The following is a 21,517-nucleotide window of genomic DNA, read 5'->3' as shown; positions in this document are numbered from 1 at the left end:
AGGCGGCCCTCATTGTTTACGTTTCTGTCCCCCGAAATCAGTCCAAGGCCATTAGAAGACAACCCCCGACAGTTGACTGAAAGCGAGAGTTCGGTATAAATTAAATTAAATTTGAAGGATTTCCTAGAGATTTAAAAGATTGAAACGGATTTAAAGGAATGTCAAGGAATTTCACAAAATTAAAGTATTTCGAAGATTTATAGTGATGTAAACAGTTCATTTAAAGAATGGTTAATTTAGTTTGAATTTCCGAGAATTTTCATGGATTTTAAGCTATTTCGTCATATTTGATAACAATTTAATGGGATTTATAAAAATTCGAAACATATCAGGAGACTGCAGGGGTTCCAAATGATTTTAGCAGATTTCAAGGGACTTACATGTATTTTAAATGGGTCATATAGGATTTTCGAATATTTCAACTAATTTTAAAATATTTTATTAGTATTCAAGAGATTTAAAATATTTCTACCGATTTCAAGTGATTTCGAAATAATTTAAAGGATTTAGGGAGATTTTGACTATTTTCAACGGTCTCAAGGTATTTCCAAGATTTTTTTTAGGATTTTCAAACATTTTAAAAGATTGTTAGTGATGTTTGGAAAATTAAAGAAGTTAAATAAAATTTTAAAGGATTTGTAGCGATTCGAAGGATTTCGAAAGATTTTAAGGAATTTCAAAGAATATCTCAAGATCTAAAGTTTTTATAAAATTTCCGAGATTTTCGTGGTATTTCAAAGATTGCAAAGAATTCAAACGGTTTTTTAGAAGAGAACTTTAATAAATAAGTTTAATTTGAATGACAATTAACAGCTTTCAAATCTCCAAAGATTTCAAGAGATTTTGAGCGATTCTAAAAGATGTTCAGAGATATACCAAATTTTAAGGGATTTCAAAGAATGTTGCAGAATTTTAAAACATTGCAAGAGATCTTAAGTGAACTTTAAAAAATGAATTAAATTAAATGAAATTTCAACAATTTCAAAGGATGTTATAGAATTTTAGTGATTTAAACTTTTTTTATAAAGAGAACTTCAATTAACAAATTCAATTTAAATTATATTCAAGACTTTTCAAATATTTCATACTTTTTTCACTAGTTTTGTACGACCACTAAATATTTCAGGAGATTTGAAAGTATTTTAAGCAATTTCACAAGATTTAAAGGGTTATATTAATTCAAATAATTTGCATTTTACGAAATAAATTAAATTTTATTTCAAGGGATTTCTACGGATTTCCATAATTCAAGGAAGAATCTACCTCTAAATTGTTTCACATTATTAAACTTTATAATTAAATCTTATATAATTAAATATATAATGCTATAAGATTGAAAAATTTTGAAATTATTCTAACAGAAACCACAGGAAATATTCAATATTCGTTGTCAGCTATTCTATTATTGTACATTCTGTGATAAATTTTATCCTGCGAAGAAAAACAATTTGATTTATTTACAACAAATCGCATACCTTAAAATTAAACAAACTTTGAAAAAAATACGCACACGATTTAATTATGAAGGTTAATAATGTGAAGCAATTTAGTGGTAGCTACCCTGTTCAATACTTTTTTTCTTAAAAATACATAAATAAATTCATCCTCTTTTTTGTGTGCAACACATATTTTCTTTGGATATTTTGGTTGACTTAAGACTTATTTAACAATTTTATATATAATTGGGGGGAGGCATTACTACCGCGTAATTTTTGTATTCATGTTAGATAGTTTTATTCGTGTTGGTAAATACCCTTATTAATTTTTTTCATTTTTTGGCGAAATACTTCAAATCTATTTTGGTCTCAAGTGCAAAAAATATTTTTTCCTGTGTATTTAAAAATTTTCATTACAACTTCAAAGATATGTAGGTTAAGAAATTATAATTTTTTAACAATCTTAGGTTACGTTGGCGTTTCACACAAAAAATTGGTATTTAAAAAATATACAATTTGAACAAGATGGAGAATATTTAAATAATTTAAAAATATATTAATATGTTTCGGCGAAAATTTTTGTCTTTTTTAATTAATAAAATTAGACATCAGTAAAAAGATTTACGCATATTTCAGAACACTCAATAAAATTCCAAAATATTGCAATTCCCGATGAAAAATACTAAAATAACTTAAATCTAATCAAAATTTGAAGCTTAATTCTTGAAGTGAATTAAATTTTAAGATAGCCAATATACGGCGAAAATGCTAACATAACAGTAAATTTGTAAATATTGTAAATTAGATTTTAAGAACGCAAGCATGACTTAAAATTAGGTAAAATTTCTATTTTATCTCAATTGCAATGATTTTTAATGAAAAGTACTGATTTCTGATACAAAACGGCAAAAAACGCAAAAATTGCATAAAAACATTTATTTAATGACTGAATGATAATCTAAAACATATTATGCTTTTGTATTAAAATAAGAGTTTTCGGCAATAACACTAACATAATAGAACGAAAAATCAATCCGAATTGTAAATCTTCTTTTACATTTAATTATTTTTGTTTTTAAGTATCAGTTTTAGGTGTAAATCGCTAACGCAACCTAAAATTGTTCAAATCTTATACACCTTTCAAATTTAATATTTTTTATTCAAAATGTCAATTGCCGGTATGAAAATAACACTAATAAACTACAAAAACTTAAATTTCTGAAACATTTGTAATCTTTGAAATCCAGTAATTTTTATCAAAAATTTGTATTTTTAATGATTTATTATCCACTGTAGGTTGTATTATCAACTATAGGGCGGTTTCCCCTTACCTTTTTCGGCGAACAAAAAAAAGCAAACACAACAAATTTTAGGAAAAAACCAATTCCAATAATTCTCAAATAATTTCTCCTGAAAACGGAATTTAAACCAATTTTTTTTAATTGCAGAAATACATGTCGAGGTCTTTTTGAACAACACAAGCTCCTTTTCTCATTTCACATGTGTATAAAAATATTAGAAGCCCAAGAAAAAATTGTGACAGGAGAATATGCATTTTTATTGAAAGGTGGTATAGTTTTGGACAAAGAAAACCAACCTGAGAAACCAGTAGCTTGGTTGTCTGATGAAGCTTGGGACAATGTTACGGAACTTGATAAGTTGCCAGGATTTCATGGAGTGACATCTTCCTTTGAACAGTTTCCAAGAGACTGGAATTATTGGTAATACTCATTGAAGAAATAATAAGTTTAATTTTTAAAATTAATTAATTAATTTCTACTAATCATCAGGTACATCCATACTGAGCCAGAAACTTTACCCCTTCCTGGAGAGTGGGAAGCAGCTTGTAATGAATTCCAGAGGATGCTTCTCGTTCGCAGTTGTCGATCAGATAGAATGTCATTTTGTTTGACAACCTTTATTGCAAATCATCTTGGACAGAGATTTGTCGAACCACCAGTTTTAGATGTCAAAGCTGTACTCAATGATTCAGTTGCTCATTCTCCTCTAATTTTTGTTTTATCACCAGGAGTTGATCCCACCAGTTCACTTATGCAACTGGCTGAGAGTCAAGAAATGATGAGTCAATTTCTGACCTTGTCACTTGGTCAAGGCCAGGCACCAATTGCTACCAGGTGAATAAACTTTCTAACTTTTTAACCTATACTTTTTCTACCTTTTCTTAATCTAATAAATCTATTCAATGTGGATTTCAGAATGATAGAAATGGGTACAGCTGATGGTTCCTGGATATTTTTAGCCAACTGTCACCTCTCCCTCAGCTGGATGCCAAAACTTGATAAGATTGTAGAGAATTTGTCATCCAACAAAAATCTGCATCCTAAATTTAGGTTTTCGAAATTATTATTTAGATCCTTTATCCCAGAAACTACTAATCGATTACAGTTCTAAATGTATAAATTTCAATTTAAAACCTTTATAATTATTTTTATCAGATTGTGGTTGAGCTCGAGTCCAACGCCCCACTTTCCAATTTCAATTCTTCAGACTGGAATAAAAATGACAACAGAACCGCCAAAAGGAATTAAAGCCAATATGACAAGGCTCTATAGTATGATAACAGAAAACCAATTTGAATACTGCCAAGCTAAATCCAAGTACAAAAAACTTCTCTTCACTTTGGTCTTCTTCCATTCAATTCTCATCGAACGCAAAAAATTCCAGCAGTTGGGCTGGAATATTGTTTACAGTTTCAATGACTCGGATTTTGAGGTACATTATTTTTTTATCGTGCCTATTATAGATCAATCATGACTGAATTTTTTTATGAGTTAACAATGTAGTCCAATTTTTACCCAAGTAGTTCAGTTTTAAACAAACACATTTTTTAAAAGGTAATAGTTGATATTTTAGCAAAGAAAGAATTTTTATTTTTCTTAAAAAACAGATGAATTGAACCATGACAGATGAATTATCAACCAAATAGTTGAAATCTTAACCAAAAAAAATTCATCGTCGATCAAACAGTTGCATTTTAACAAACAAAAATTTAATTTCTACCAAAAGAGATAAATTTTCATATAAATCAAGAAAACATTTTTATTTAATGAGGAAAAAATACATCTAAATTTTGAGCTTTCAAACCTAGAAACGAGCTTTCTACAAAACAGTAGAATTATCGACCAAATAGTTGAATTTTTATAGAAAAGATGAATTTTTAACCTAGAAGATTAATTTTTTTTAAGAAAGAAATTTCTCAACAAAATAAATTTGTTTTTAAACAAATAGTTGAATATTCTAGCAAGAAAATTAATTTTCTAACAAACAGAAAAATTTCCAACAAATTATAAAATTTTTTAATCAAGTGGTTTTTGATCTCTCAACAAGAAACTATTTTAATATGCAATAATAAAATGTAAATGTAACTAAAAAGAACAAATTTTCAACCAAATACTTGAACTCTCAATTGAATCAGAATCACTTTCACTAGTTGCAATTTTAACCAAAAAATGTATTTTCTGAGAAAAAAAGAGCTTACAACAAAATAAAAAATTGATGACCAAGAAAAACACTTTGCTACCAAAAAAATAACTTTTTTACAAAATACATGAATTTTCCACGAAATAGCTGCAGTTTCAACAAAAAAAGATACATTTGCAGCCAAAAATTGAATAGCTTAATTTTCAGTTAAAAAATTAATTTGCAACCAAAAAACGAATTTTCTACAAAATAATTGAATTTTCAACCAAAGAAATAAACTTTTAACCAAATTGCTCATTTTTTTAGTTAAAAACACGAATTACCTAAGCAGATTAATTTTTAACCAGAAATTTGCGTTTCTTGCGAAAAAATATTAAATTTTTCACAGAAAGAAATAAATTTCAAACCCAAAAAGACAAAATATCAGCCAAATAGTAAAGTTTTAAACAAAGCGAAAAAATTTTATTGAATAAAGAATAAAATTGCAATCAAATTTTTAATTTTTTCAGAAAGAAGCGTATTTTGAACAAAATACAAGAATGTTCAACTAAAAAGAATCAATTTTCAACCAAAAATAAAATAGTTAAATTTCTAGGTCAAAGAAATGATAAATTTTACCCAAAAAAATTAATTTTCGTTATAATTCAATTCAATAAAATTTTCAAACAAAAAATTAACTTCTAATTAAAATAATAAATCTTCAAACAAAAAATTTTTTGTTGATAAACTATTTCAACTTTCAACCAGATAGTTGAGTTTGATACGAAATAGTGGAATCTTCTACAAAATTGTCAAGTTGCAAAGCCGAAAATAGGTATTTCCTATAAAACCTTTTTAATTTCTCACCCCAAAAATGTGAATTTAAAAGAAAAAAGTTCATTTTCAACTAAAAATGATTCACTTTTAACTATACAGTTACATATTCTAACCAAAAAAGATGACATGTTTAAAAAGAGAGATGAATATTTCAAACCAAAAAGAAAAAAACTCAACAAAATAGTGAATTAAAAAAAAAGCATTAGTCAATAAAGAAAAAAATCAAAATTTTGGAATTTTCCACCAAAAAATACGAATTCTCAACCACGAAGCTGAATTCCATACTAAAAAGGATCAAGTTTCAACTAATAATGGGATAGATAAATTTTACGTTATAAAATAATAAGTTTAAACAAAACTTTTCACAACATAGTTGAATTTGAAACCAAACCAATTCAACCAACAGTTGCATTTTTAATAAAAAAAATGTAGATTTTGAACAAAAAAGTTCAATTTCAACCAAAAAATATTCATTTTCTATTAGCTAGTTGCACTTTTTGACAAAAAGATTAAATATTTATAAAAGGAAATGAGGTTTCAAAACAAAAAAGAGGAAAATTCAATAAAATAGTTGAGTTTTCAGAAAAAAATTATTTAGTCAAGAAAGAAGAAAAATGCAAAATAGTTTTACTTAAATTTCAACCAAAAATGATGGCTTAAAAAATTGTTAACTTTTCAAAAAAAATTAATTAAATTTTTAACCAAGTAATAAATATTTTAATTACGCAAAATGAAGCACTGATCAAATTAAAAAATTGTGCCATTTCAAGTTTATTTAATTAACTGAGTTTATATTTAATGCGTAAGTTCGTTCACTAAGCTCATCAAATCTTAGGAAGTTAAAAAATTCAGAAAGAAACCTTACTTTATTTCTGCATGACCCCTTATTTATTTATAATTTATTACTACTTCGGTAATTGATCAATATTATATTTAATAATAATATTAACATTGCTAGGTACAACTTATATTAGAAGGTAAATTACAAGTAGGGCTATTGTAGTTATCAATTTAGCTGTTTACAATAAAGTCTCTTTAATTTTTATTTTTTAGTGATTCGTATACTTAATAATATCTTACATAAGAAATGACCACGAACCCCCTCCTCCTACCCAAAATACTTTACGTAATTTATGCCCGGCTTCTTATAAGAAAATTAAAAACCATACTAATTTGTTGTTCATCTACCTAGGTATCAGAAAATCTGTTAGAAGTCTATCTTGACGAGTATCCAGAGACACCTTGGGACTCACTTAAATATTTGATAGCTGGAATATGTTACGGTGGTCATGTTACTGACGATTGGGATCGTAGATTGTTAATGACTTATGTCCAACAATTTTTAACTGATGATGTCCTTAACACACCTTATTATCAGTTATCCTGTTTACCAACCTATTATGTTCCTCGAGATGGTCCCCTTGAATCTTACAGAGATTTCATCATGATCTTGCCAAATACTGATAGACCTGAAGCTTTTGGTCAACATCCAAATGCTGATATCACATCTCTAATCATAGAAACTAGAAACATGTTTGAAACTCTTATGGGTCTACAAATTCAAGCAAGTTCTAGTGAAGAAGAAATCAATAAAGAAGACAAAGTAAGAACCGTTTTCTTATTACGATTACAGATTAACTGTATATTGATAAAGATCTGACTAATCTGATTAATTTATTAATTAATCAGGTTATGCGAATGGCACTCGACATTTCCACAAAGATACCAAAGCCTATAGACTATGAAAACACAGAGAAGCTGATCGGTCCAACGAAAAGTCCTCTAGATGTAGTTTTATTGCAAGAAATTACGAGATACAATGCTCTTTTGAAGAAAACTCGATTCAGTTTAGAAGACCTTCGACGTGGAATCGAAGGTTTTGTTCTCATGTCTGCTGAATTGGAAGAAATTTTCACTTGTATTTATGAAGGTCGAGTTCCCTCTTCTTGGTTGATAGCATATCCTTCATTAAAACTTGTTGGCTCTTGGACTAGAGATTTAATCAGTCGAGTTGAACATTTCTCAAAATGGGCGGAAACTACTCATCCGCCTTTATTATTTTGGCTTAGTGCCTTTACTTTTCCCACTGGATTTCTCACTGCAGTTTTGCAAACTTCAGCTAGATCGTGGAATATCTCAATTGATTCGTTATCCTGGGAATTTACCGTTTTTACGGTAGATGATTCTACTATTGTCGATCTTCCAGAAGTAAAACTTTTTTTTAAAACGTTTCAATTAAATTTATTGTCATTGTGGGGTAATGGAACCAATTACTTACACCATTTGTGGATGAAATAGTGGTTTTCTTTTGACCGAAAATTGAAATAAGTTATTTTTTCACCTAAATTCTTACATAAGCTTCTGAGTGAAAAAAATTAAGTTTGCGTGCAAAAATGCACTGAGAAAAAAGATTACTTGATTTAAGTAAATGCAGTACTGAATACATCGAATGAAATATTTCTTTGATCTGAAGAAATTTTGCTTACAACAAAAGTGAGTTTTTTATTTGAAAAACATTATTTCTTGAAATAAGAAAAATTGTCTTGTATCAAAACAATATTCGATTGGACGTATTCAGTACTAAATTTCTTTGAATCAAATAATCTTTTTTCTCAGTTTAGTGAAAATATTTCACCTGGGAAAATAATATCCCCCTTAGTAATTGATTTCAATACCCTATGTGATTGAAATTATATCGTCGCTTAAGTTCTGACCCCGCCTAATTCACGTTCCGGTCAAAATTAATTTCGTGTGCGAAATGGATTTATTACGTTTTCCGAAGAACATTTTGGCGCCGGAGTGAATGAAAAAATCAATTAAGAAACAACTAGCAGTTTCCGAATAAAACCTTTTTTTGTGTCTCCTGAAAAATGAGCAAAAATGATTAGGTGGTATCAGAACTTCAGCGACGATATTTGCGGTCATCAAATCCAAGTGGAATGATGTTCAAAAGTACTTAATACTCGTTTCTTTTTTTAAGGATGGTGTTTACGTTAGATCAATTTTTCTTGAAGGCGCTGGATGGGATAAGAAAAATAGTACGCTTATGGAACCAGCTCCCATGTTACTTGTTTGCAACATGCCTGTAATTCATTTCAGACCAGTGGAGCAACTCAAAAAGGAAACTAAAGGTACATTTGGAGAATTTTATTGAATATTTGATCAATTTTAAATCTTTTATAGGAGAGTAATAAATATAATAGTTTTTCGTGATACAAGGAGCCTAAGTGGCACTTTTTTTGCCGAGTGCAAACGTTTGAATACGAGTCGTATTCGAGGCTTGATCGAGACGAGACTCTAATTCAATCCACTCCAATCCATTCCAATTCATGACAATCTAATACCATATGATCCAATCCAATTAGTTCCAATATGTGCCATTCCAATCCACTTAAATTTAATTCAATCCACTCCAATCCATTTCAACCCAATTCGTTTCAATCCATTCCAATTGAATTTATTCTAACCCAATCCAATTAATTTTAATCCAATCCATAATAATCCAATTAATTACAATCCACTCCAATCCATTCCTACCCAACTTATTCCATTCCAATACAATGCACTCCAATCCAATTCATGCCTATCCAATTCGAAGCAATCGAATCCAATTTATTCCAATCCAATTCATTTATTTCAAATCCACTCTAATCCAATTCATTCGAATGCACTTTTATATAATCCACTCCAATCCCTTCCAATTCAATTTCATTTATTCTAATCCAACCCATTACAATTCAATTCATTCTAACTCAACCCAATCCAATTACTTCCAATCCATTCTAATCTAATACAAGCCATTCCAATCCATTCCCACCCACTCCAAACCACTCCAATCAAACCAATTTATTTCAATTCATTCCAATCCAATTTATTCCAACAATTTCAATCCAGTATAATCAACTCCAACTCATTTCAATCCAATTAAATCCAATCGAATCCAATGCATTCCAATACCATCCATTTCATTCTGATCCAAGCCAATTAATTCCAATCCACTCTAAACCACTCCAATTCAATTAAATTCAATTTAATTTAATCGAATCTAAATCATTTTAATATAATGCAATTTATTCTACTCTAATCCACTTAATTCTAATCCAATCTAATCAATTTCTATCCAAATCACTCCACTCTGACCTAAGCCACTCTAATCCACTCGGATCCAATTAATTCAAATCCAATTTAATGCAATAGATCGAATCCAATTAATTCCATTACAATTCAATCCAATTGAATCAAATTCATTCCATTATAATCCAATTAATTCTAATCTAATCCAATTTGTTCTAATCCAAAACAACCCAATTAATTCCAATCCACTCTAATCAAAAAAATTCGAACCCATTCCACTCTGATAAAATGCACTCCAATCCACTCAAATCCAATTCTTTACAAGCCAATTCAATCCAATACAGTAGGATCCAATTCATTTCATTGTAATCCAATTCCATACAATCCAATTAAATATATTCCAATACACTTTACTCCCATCCAATCCAATTATATCCAAGCCAATCTACTCCGCTCTAATCTAATCCACTCCTAACCATTGCAATCCAATACATCTAAATCAAATTCAATCGAATTCAATTCAATGCAAACCAATCGATTAATTTCTAATCCAACCCAATTCAATCCAATGCATTCCAATCCACTCCAATCCAATTTAATTCATTCTAAACCAATGCATTTCAATCCTATTCAATCCAATCGAATCCAATTCATTCAAATATCGACAAATTAACTCCAATCTAATCTAATTAATTATAAGCCAATCCAACACAATTAATTCCAATTCACAACAATCTACTCCAATTCAATTGATTCCAATCCAATGAATTTCAATCCAATTCAATCAAATTCTTTAAAATATGAAACAATTAATGCCATTCTAATACAATTAATTATGATTCAATCCAATACAATTAACTACAATCCACTTTACTCCAATCCAATTTATTCCAATCCACTCCACACTGAACTAGTCAACTCAAATCCACTCGAATCGAATTAATTTCAATCCAATTCAATCCAATACAATCGGATCCAATTCTATGCAATAAAATTAATTCAACTTCAATCAAATCCAATTCTTTCCGAACCAATCCACTCCACTCTGATCTAATCCATTCCAATCCAATTCATTCCAGTCCAATTCATTCCAGTCCAATCGAAATCATTCTAATACAACCCAATACAATTATTTCCAATGTAACCTATTCCTCTCTGATACAATACACTCCAATCCACTCTAATCTGTTCCAATCCAATTTAATTAATTCAAACCCAATTTTATCCAATTCAATAGAACCCAATTCACTCCAATCCAATCGGATTTATTCTAATCCATTCCAGTTTTTTTCAATCCACTTCATTCGACTCCACTCCAATCCAATTAATTTCAATCAAATTTAATTCAATTCTCGATACGAAGGACGAGTCACACATTATTTTACATCACTTCAGTTTGTGCAAGTGGACATGCCAAAGTTGTAGTCAGTGCATTCACCGTATCATAAAGTACAGATAATGTCCTTCAGCTAATCAGATCACAGTCTAGTCACTTTATAGTACGCTGCACTCTGAGGAAAAAATTTGCGCCCTATCTTGAAAAGTCCTATTTCAGGTATCGTTTTCAGTACCTAAAATGGCACTTATAATGGCTGCGTGATAAAAAAAATATATATCCATGATTTATTTATAACTTGTTGAACTTTATTATGTATAAAATTGTCTGAAAATTGTAATTTATTCTTGATATTTTTTTAAAGTTCTGGAAATATCTCTAATCTCCTTAAATATTTTAGAATACCCTGGAATTTGTTGAACATTTAAAAATTTATTGATCATTCTCGAAATGTTCTGGAATTTTTAGCACAATCTAAATGGTACATTTTGATTAATTAAATAATAAACGGATTTTATTTTCATAAAATTAGTATATATTTATATTCTAAAAAATCCTAATGGTAATAAATTGACCAAAAAAATGTTTAATCTTTTTTTAGGAATTTACAACTGTCCTTGTTACTATTACCCCCAAAGAAATGGGAACCAAGGCAGACCGGCATATATTGTAACTGTTGATCTAAAAACTGGTTCAGAAGGATCTGATTTTTGGATCAAACGAGGCGCAGCTCTTCTGTTAAGTCTGGCTTCTTAGTTCTTTAAGATAACAGGTTACATTATTTAAACTATATTCCACTTATTTATTATATACTAAATGAACAAAAAATAAAGTGTTAGGTCATTCCGGGATAAAAATCAAGTTTTTTCAGATAAATGAAATTTTTTTCAGATAAATTTATTTTAAAATGACTTTATTCACATCCTTGCAAATATATTTTTCTATCCATAAGAACTATCAATAGAAATTAAGTATTTTTCTGGATCCACCAACATTAGATGTTTATCATTTCTTTATGTTTTCTTATCCAAAACTCTTACTGGACTTCATCCCGAATTTTTGCTTAAGGACCAGATCCTTTGAAAATACTTTTACTATATTTCATTTACACTTCCATTCTACATAAAACACTTACTTTCCATAGCTACAATAGTAACATAATTAAATTTATATATTATACTTTCTCTTTACAAAGCTTATAAAAAATCAGACCACAATTTTATTTTAAATCTTGAACCACTCTATACAGACTAAAGACAATATATTTACAATGTTACCAAAGTTGCAATTAATACAAACCTTACCAAAATCATTCTGTCAAAAAATGTTAAATACACTCTTGTTCCTGAAGATTGTAGTAAATTTAATTTCAGTTTTTTACTATTTATAGAATCATGTAATTCCTTAAAATTTCTCTTAACCGAGTTTCGATATTCGTTCCATTTTAAATCATCAACTGACTTAAGATCTGCTACTTTTTTTCTAGAATTCGTCATTGTATCATTCATTTCCATTTTATTTGTCCACCTTTCTTTACTGGAATTTGAACAATTTTTCTGTTGTTCAGTTTTCTTAAGAGCCTCATCAATCAAGTTTCTCAAAGCATCAACCTCATATTTTAAATCAGTAACAGACCTATCTACCATATCTCTAAATTTTACCCACTCCTCTGAATCACTACGATTAATCGAATTAATATAATCCATCACTGTTTTATTTATAGTCTCTTTAAACAATATCCAATTTACATCGGTGATATCAAAAGGTATAGGATCTAGTTTCAAATTTTCGATTCGAGTTTTCAAATCAGAAAATGACTTCTTAGTTGTAGCTTGAAGACTCTCTAATTCATTTTCGGACTGACCAATGGCATCTTCTTTTAATTTTGATAACCACTCTACTCTAATTTCTGCAATTTCGTCTCTTACTTCTGCAAAGTTATTCTTTAGGGAATCTCTCAAGCTTTTCCAGTCCGGATCTCCTGGTGGTGCTTTATTATCAAATATCCTGATTGCATCTGCAAGAGATTTATTGATCTGAGAAGAAAAATCAGCCCAATCATTTCTCAACCGCAGCAATTCCTGTCCCGTAGGTTTCGGAGGGAGGTCAGCAACCTTATTCTTAAAAATTGTAACAGATTTGTTAACTTCATTTTTGAACTCAACCCATTTAGGATTACTTGGAAAAAACTTTCCAGAATTGTTTTCTGTCGTCAGAGCAAGAAGCGTTTTGTTCAAATCAGCTTTAAAAGAAACCCAGTTAAAATTCATTTCATAGTTTTTTGTGTCATTTCTTGTAGCATTAATTTGTGCTTCATCTGCTGTTCCATCAGCTGTAGCTTTTAGCAAAAGCTCCGATTTTCGAATATCGAACTGCTTTCTTAATTCTGCAAACCTATTCCTAACAACTCTACGAAATTGTACCCAATCTGGACTTCCAGGAGGTGGTGCATTTTCTTTAATATACAGAACCACATCCCTTATAGATTCCATCAAATCTTCTCTAAAACTCTTCCAATCAGCACTTGAAGGTACTTCTAAAGTTAAATTCAAAACAGCAATTGTATATTTCGAAGAAGACATTGATTTGTTAAAGTTATTCCTAAATTGTGCCCATCTTGGATCCCCCGGAGCAAGCTTACCAGCTTTCTTTTCAACAAATAATTCACTTAAGGATTGGTTCAAGTCTGCTTTGAAAGCCATCCAATCAAATACAGTACCATCTTGTGTCATTTGTATTAAAACCCTAGAATTCGTAGGTATATCATATCTAAATTTTGATAACTTGTCCATAATCTTCATTTTGTAATCTGTCCATGCAGGATCGCCAGTTGGTGGTGCATTGCCTTCAATATCCCGAAACATCATATCTACAGTTTCATTAAGATCACTTTTGAATTTCAGCCCCTCTGGACTTTCATCTTTTGCGAAAACATCTGGCGATGTTTTTATCAAAAGTTCTTCGTTAGAATTTTCCGATTTTAGACTTTTAAATTGATTTTTGAAATTGGAAAACTGATTCTTGATGTTTCTGGTATACGTGGCCCAACTAGGATCTTCTGGTGATGGCATATTATCTTTAATTTTATCAAGAATCTCATCAACAAACTTCACAATATCAGCTCTAAAATTTTTCCAATCTGTGTCTTCGGCATTAATGGATTCTTGCAAGAATGGATTTTTCTTCATATCAATAATTTGATTCTTTATAAGAGCAACCTGGTCTATTATATCCTGAACCTGATCTTTTATTTTAGTTTTAAGGGCTAACCAATCTGTAGTGTTCGATGAAGTTTCTCTAAAATTTTCAAGATTATCATTAAGAGATTTGATAATATTGGTTTTAAAAGCTACCCAATCACCAATAACTGAAGGTTTCTTAGCAGTGAGTGATATTTGGTTATTAGCTTCTTCTAATGAATTATTTATGTAGGTTTTTATAACGTTTAATGATTGAATATCATTTAATGAATCAGTTTTTTGTGTGTGTAATGCAGTAAGTTCATTTTTGAAATCAGTAAGGGAGTCATTAATTTCTTTTTGGAATATGATGTACTCTGGACTCATTGGTGAAGGTTTTTTTGCTTTTATAATATCTACGATATACTGAACTGTATTATTAATATCTTTTTTGAAAGCTAACCAATCTTCGGTTGGTTTTTCTATACTTAGCTCTTCATAAGTCTGTTTTAAATCTTCCCTCCAAGCTTCTAAAGAAGGTCCAGGGAGATCTTCACATGAAATCATTGGATTGTTAAGCTTTTCTGATCTCATGACTTCAGACTGGATTTTAGTTATGTCGTCTGAACAATCACATATAAGCTTCGCCAAGGATGTCTTCCGCAACTCCTTTAGTTGATCTGAAAAAATATATACTTGTTAGATTGTTTCTATTTAGGATGTATGAATAATGATTGTTCCTCAGGAGTAATTAAAGGATGTGTCTAAAACTTGTCATTGAGTAATTTACCTTCAGTAAAAGAACCTGGCTGATTTGAATTCTCGTACCAGAAGGTATCCCCTTGCTGTGTTCTTTCAAATTGTTCTCCAATCAAGCAAGTAAATGTAGGTCCCACTATTCCATCAGATTTGTGAACTTCAGCCAAAGCCCCCGTATAGAGATCGATATCATCAACACTAGAGTACAACTTTGAAATTGCATCCAAAGCATCCGGATCAAGGTCCCCGTTCAAGTCTGAAAAGGTTTCTGACTTCTTTAATCCACAATACTCTCTCCACTTTGAATACCCTGGCAATCCATGATCCCGTCCTCTCTGAACATTTAACGAAACAAGATCTAATCCACAAGGAACTGTTTTATTAGACGAAGGGTCTTCAAAGAGATGTCTAGTCAGCTGAGAAGTAACATGAGTTGATGTCTGCTGAATGAAATTCGATGTCGCCATGGTCACAGAATTAGAAACTCCTCCTTGACTATAGAGACTATAGGGATTGAACAACATTCTGTGTAATTCTACATAACTGGTTGTACCTTTTTCGGCATTTGTGACTTTCATTAATCCAGGAAGTAGAGTGTGAGCAAACCGAAAAGCTGATGCAGCAAAATTATTCGCTAGTTCTGGATTGACAGTCATATTTGCCTTTCGGAATCCGGATTTAAGAGGTCTTAGTTTCCTCGCGTTTGTTTCTGTTTCACCAAGGACAATAGGAACGAATTCAGTGTATGCAATGTGTTGAAGTTGAGCACCAATAATGCGGCGAGATTCTTGATAAAGCTTTTCGTCATCCCATGAAGGATTGATTTCTGCAAGCCTATTGGCTAGTTTGTTGTGCTGCCTGGCCCACAATACGTGCATTGTTGTAAGATGAAGATTCTCGTTAGCTCTTCCATCGCCTGCTGTGAAACAGTAACGACCTCTTTTTAGTTCTAATTCTCTGTTGCAACCATCGTTAATGTTTGTACTTCGAGGTAAAAGTGTCCTGTTGTCTGAAGTGACTTGCATTCTTAATCGACCACGTTGAAACTCTCGTAAGCTTTTGGCAGTTTGGGAATCCGAACCATAAATTGTTGATCCGTCGATGAAAGCAGTGACCTGAAAGTTTTAATAAAGGTCAGCGATTATTCCTAATTCTTGGTATTAAAAATTAGCATAAAAACACACCTGATTGAGTTGCTGACGAGGACCTATTTTGCATTGAGGTGCAGGTGCTGATCGTACGAACTCCATACAAGAAATACCTCCAACATCATAAACTGGGTCTCCATGTCCAACCTCAACCGGAAAACACTCCGGGTGATTACTAAATGGTGAACAGCAAGACAATGAACTTCCATTAACTCCTTGGCTAACTGCTGTTGCCGTCATATCATGATCCAAAAATTGTCCGAAAACAGCCAACATCACCGTGAAGGATGGATTTGCACTTGGAGATGGTGGATGTACTTTCAGACTAACTTCTCTAGAAGATGGAAGTGGTTCTCCCGAAACACTTTTCCTTGGTGAATTAATTCCATCAGCGTAAGCAGGTTTTAAGATTCTTCTGTAAGGAGACATCGCTGATCCCCACTGATTAGGATTATTACAAGTACCATCGTAAGTTCTATACTTGCTGGGTTTACAGTTTATTTTCGTAAATTCTTTACAAGAACCTTCACGTGCCCAACCACCATTAAAGTAGCTTCCCATAGAAGACGGTTTCCCAAGTTGTGACCTTGAATTTTCTATTTTTCTTGTGGCTGCTATTTCGCCGATTCCAGCTAACGCCAATTCATCAGCATGCGAACTTGTACTGACGGCAAACTGATGACGAAAATCTGGTGATGGTGATGGTAGTGGTTTTGCGAAAGTGTCAGAGATGCGTCGGCTTTTAATTGCTTCATTTCCTGCTTCAATTCCTACGATTGTTTCCTCATCTGTAAGGAAAGCTGGATTTACATCTGAAGAGACTGAATCCAATTCAAGTCCTGAAGATTTTAAAAGATTAGGTGCTGATGTTAAATTTGTTGTGGTTGTCAAATTGTTCATAGGATTTTGGCTTATTGAGTAGCTGACGAGTCCCACCAATGTCACCACGAAAAGTGTTCTGGAAATTAAAATTGACGAATTTTAGAAATAAATGTTTATCAATTTCTGTTATAATGAGTTAGTAGTAATTAAATTTATTACTTGTATGTAAGGGATACCATTATATACATTTCACAAATTCATATTGTACAAATAGTTACAAAACTCAATTTAAATACTGATGAAGGTTTTTAGTCAACAGCGTTTAAGCCTCGTAACAGGCTATTAAACTAATATTTTAATATATTTTCAAATAAAATTGTTCTTCATAATTTTGCATCATAAGAATCATAAGAGCACACAAATGTAATTTGTCATACATAAATGAAAATAAAATCTTACGAACTGGAACTAATTAAAAATAATGAAAGCTAATATTCTCTTCTTTGGTGAGTAAAAAATCGATGTCTATAATTAAAATAAAAGAATATGGAGGAGCCTTTTCCATATTTATTAATGGAGTATTTTCTAAATTCATTTTTCAATCAAGACACTGCTTACAATGGGAAATAATTTATCAACTGACTGTCAAAATACATAGTAACTTATGTAAAATTTTCAGTGGGAGATTATTTTCATTATTCGAAGAATTTGGAGAACATAAAACATTAATTGCCACTTAGATTTCATAACAATTTTCACAGAGAGAACAGTGTATTCAGTGTACCCCCTTAAGTCATTTATTGAATAAACGAAACTGCAAGTAAAAAAAACTTTTATTATATCAAGTTTTTGCTCTAAAGTAAAATGAAACAAGAAAATTCTAATTGCCTGATAATATTCTATACGTACTCATATAATACCTCTATCTAATTTATATTAGGGTACCTAATTTTTCTTAGTTTTTTAAATAAATATTTTACTGATTTTAATTTAACTATGAAGATTTTTGCGCCAAATATTTGATTATCCAAAGTTTTTGAATTTTAAGCTCCACAATATAAATTATTCCGTCCTTTCAATGCAGAGAATAATTGATTAGGATGCCATGCGCCCCTAAAATTTCTTTGGCTACGAAACATTTTTAATGTGGCTAAGAGCAACCTTTAAGTTGCGATTTTATGATAAAGTTGAGACTAAAGAGTCAAAATCCCTAAATTCTTTTTATTATAAAACTCTCAGGAAATATTACTTACCTTGCAGACAACAATCTCAACAAGTGGAAAAAAATTTTATTAATACTTGTCCTAAAATTAAAAAATCAATTTTCGAATATTCGGCACTTCATAGCGACCTCGAAATATTTTTTTTTAATCTCAAAAGAATAGGCAATCATTTCCTCATCAAAAGAAAGAAATTTTAGATTTAAGGTATTTGAAAATAAAAAACAAATGAATTTCTGAGATACCCTATTGTATATCATCCAAAAATCTAATTTGGAAATCGGATCATACGAGTAAGTTGTGAGAAAAAGCGGTAATTGTTTTCCGTGGAATTATAATCACTTTATATCCACTTTTATAAATTTTTCAAAACAAATTTTTATTTTTCTAAAAAAAAAGACAAAAGTAATCAAAACAATGTTGTTTATACAATACCTATTTAAATCAAATTTTAGAACCGAGCAATATATAAAGAAATGTAAATCGATCAAAGATTTCATTATGTCGAATAATTATTTAATAATCATTCAGATTTTAATATTTAAATGAATTTCACTAATAAAAATAGTAAGAATTGAAAATTGCTATAATTAATATTGAAATTATAAAATGTTAAATCAATTTTGTTTTATTAATAAATCAGAAGGCACTGACTGTTATTAAGGAATTTTCTGTAAAACGTATCAAGTTTGGCATTGGGTCTAGTATCAGATAATTTTTCGTAATGGTAATTTTTTCGGTTGGGAAATAGAAGAAAGTAGTTCTGTTACACCCTACCCTTTTTTCAGCCCTAAAAATTACCAATAATTTCCATGTTTTGGCAATTTAATCAATATTTTTTAGAATTAAATTTGGAAATGTCATTTGCGAATATATTTTTGAGATGACGTTCATAATTAGCAGCTCAAAATACATTATCAAACATGATTTTAACAAAACGAGAATAGAATCACTTATGAGCGTGAGTTTACAGATTTGAAATTTTTTGAATTTTCGAGGTTTTTTTTTAAAGAAAATATTAACGTATTTGGGCCTTCCTCAAATGATGTTTTATTTTTGGACTAGAGAAAAATAATATCCTAATGGTTTCAGACTCGAACACACGAAGAAAACTTCGGCTTTAAGTTTTTAGTGAAAAGAAAATAATCGAAGATATATACCTTCTAGGAAAACTAAAGTCAATTGCCTTGTATGTACTATACTTTTAGTTCCTTGGTACGTACCACATGGAGGATTGAATGATTGATTATTTAATAATAATAGGTAAAGGTAAAAGCAGAATTTTAAATATAACATTTTGCTTATCCTATAATGGTTTCAATGATATTGCATTATCCTAATATAATATTAATCTTAATTTATTCTGAAAAAAATACTGTCCGGATAATCATTACGAAATTAAAATATAGTAATTGTGTGTACGTGATTTGAAGTAAAATATTTAACTAAATCTTAAACTTATTGAAGAGTTTCACGGTAATTATATTTTTACCATTAGTAATATTAAGGAGAGCAATCATAGTAAATATTTTAATAGGTTATAAATAAATTTTTTTACCTGAGTTATCGAAGTTTGAATTAATTATACATTAATAAACATTATATTAATGTCATAGAGTAAAAGCAAAACTAAAAAACGACGGAATTGGAAATTATTCTAGTCAAAACATTTTTTTCATAAGTCAAATTATAAAACAATAAATATGGTTATAATGAAATTTAAAAAAATTAATGTTACGCTAATCAATTAAGGACTATATTTTTTAATAAAAAGGAAACATTATCGTAGGGTAGGAAACACGAGTTTGAAAAATTAATTTTAAAATTATAATAACTTCAAATGGTGATTTATTAACAAATTGGTACAAAAAACCTTTTTGGTCTAGTAGATACTTAAACTACAATTTACGCAATTCATTTTGTCACAAAATTTCTGTAGTTGATAGATGTCTTAAATTAAGTGATATCCGCTTTAGTGAGTAAACGATATTATTACAGAACGCACTCATGAGATTTACAGTACCAGAAATAAAACTAATAAAAAACAAATGGAATGATGCCTTACCTTACATTCATGGTCTATCTGAACGGTTAAGGAATTCAATTTAAAAATTTAATATCATTACTGGGACAGTTAAGAAAAGCTAACGCACATTAGCATATTTTTAAAATGGGGAATTGACATATGAGTGGCTAAGACATTATTTGATCAATCTGAACAAAACATACATTAGTAATTTTATAGTAAATTAATATAAATGGATATTTTTAAAGCTAGTCAGATCGCCCATTAGTAGGACACGAATTTTGGTACATATCCTTAAATGGGGCACCAAAGAAGCCAATAATGGGGAAAGGAAAATCCAATAGGGTTTATCAAAATAAAATGGCAAAATTATGTTATAATTTATTACAGAATACATGAAAAAGCAAGAATGGAATGGGATTACCGTTTAATTGTTTTGCCAACTGCTTAGGTAAATAATTTAATAATAACTTATAAATTTTATTTTTCAATAAAATTAGTAAGTATGCATTAAAATTTAATGTTATAGACTAATATTACCGATTTTCTTGCAAATCAAACTGTGTGCTAGTAAATTTCGAATTAAAATTCATCTTAATTGAAGTTAATACATAAATTGAAAAATGTATTGAAACAATTTAAATTATTTTTTGGTTACAAATTTTATTATTTGGTCAAAAATTTTATTGACTAAAAAATCTGTTTTGATTAATATGTCAACTATTTTGTTGAAATTTCGTCCTTTTAGTTCGAAAATTTGTCATTTTAATTATAAATTACATTTTTCTTGGAGAAAAATGCAACTGTTTTGTTAAAAATTATATTATTTAGGTGAAAAATTAATAAATTTGGTCAAAATAGTTTTCTTTCTTTAATGAAAGATCATATTTATTTAAAAAATCATTTCACGTTTAATTTATAATTAAAACATTTTTTGTTTGCAATATCAACTATTATATTTTTTTATAAGAATTATTCTGTTTGGTAGAAAATTAGTCTTTTTTATTCAAAAATTGAAGAATTTGTTAGAAAATTGAAGTATTAGGTTAACCAGAAAAGTTCGATTCTGATAAAAACATATAATAGTAGATATTTTAACCAAAAAAGATTTTAATTACGAGGGTAGTTCAATAAGTCCTTAGAATGAAGTATAAAAACCATTTTTTTTTGGGTAAATTTTTTTTTATTTTTCAACATAATCTCCTTGGAGCTCTATACACTTGGTCAATCGCTTTTCAAGTTTTTTTAATCCTTCAGAAA

At 29.7% G+C, this 21,517-nt stretch overlaps 2 protein-coding genes across 2 annotated transcripts in view; one reads left to right on the top strand and one right to left on the bottom strand.

Moving 5' to 3' along the window:
- Window positions 1–11,941, top strand: part of LOC117174569 (dynein heavy chain 2, axonemal) — a 90,379-nt gene extending 78,438 nt beyond the window's left edge. The window contains exons 55-62 of the mRNA XM_033363793.1: window positions 2,885–3,157; window positions 3,227–3,571; window positions 3,653–3,787; window positions 3,893–4,169; window positions 6,886–7,296; window positions 7,383–7,901; window positions 8,674–8,824; window positions 11,705–11,941. Of these exons, the coding sequence (XP_033219684.1) occupies window positions 2,885–3,157; window positions 3,227–3,571; window positions 3,653–3,787; window positions 3,893–4,169; window positions 6,886–7,296; window positions 7,383–7,901; window positions 8,674–8,824; window positions 11,705–11,859 (2,266 nt within the window). The 3' untranslated portion in view covers window positions 11,860–11,941. The remainder of the gene's footprint in view (window positions 1–2,884; window positions 3,158–3,226; window positions 3,572–3,652; window positions 3,788–3,892; window positions 4,170–6,885; window positions 7,297–7,382; window positions 7,902–8,673; window positions 8,825–11,704) is intronic.
- Window positions 11,727–21,517, bottom strand: part of LOC117174570 — a 20,325-nt gene continuing 10,534 nt past the window's right edge. Inside the window, exons 2-4 of the mRNA XM_033363794.1 lie at window positions 16,226–17,147; window positions 15,073–16,156; window positions 11,727–14,962 (exon numbers count right to left, since the gene is read on the bottom strand). Coding sequence (XP_033219685.1) covers window positions 12,369–14,962; window positions 15,073–16,156; window positions 16,226–17,147 — 4,600 coding nt within the window. The 3' untranslated portion in view covers window positions 11,727–12,368. The remainder of the gene's footprint in view (window positions 14,963–15,072; window positions 16,157–16,225; window positions 17,148–21,517) is intronic.

The sequence above is a fragment of the Belonocnema kinseyi genome, chromosome 6 (genome assembly GCF_010883055.1).
Source record: "Belonocnema kinseyi isolate 2016_QV_RU_SX_M_011 chromosome 6, B_treatae_v1, whole genome shotgun sequence".
Taxonomy (NCBI): Eukaryota; Metazoa; Arthropoda; class Insecta; order Hymenoptera; family Cynipidae; genus Belonocnema; species Belonocnema kinseyi.
This window is presented reverse-complemented; position numbering and strand designations above follow the sequence as displayed.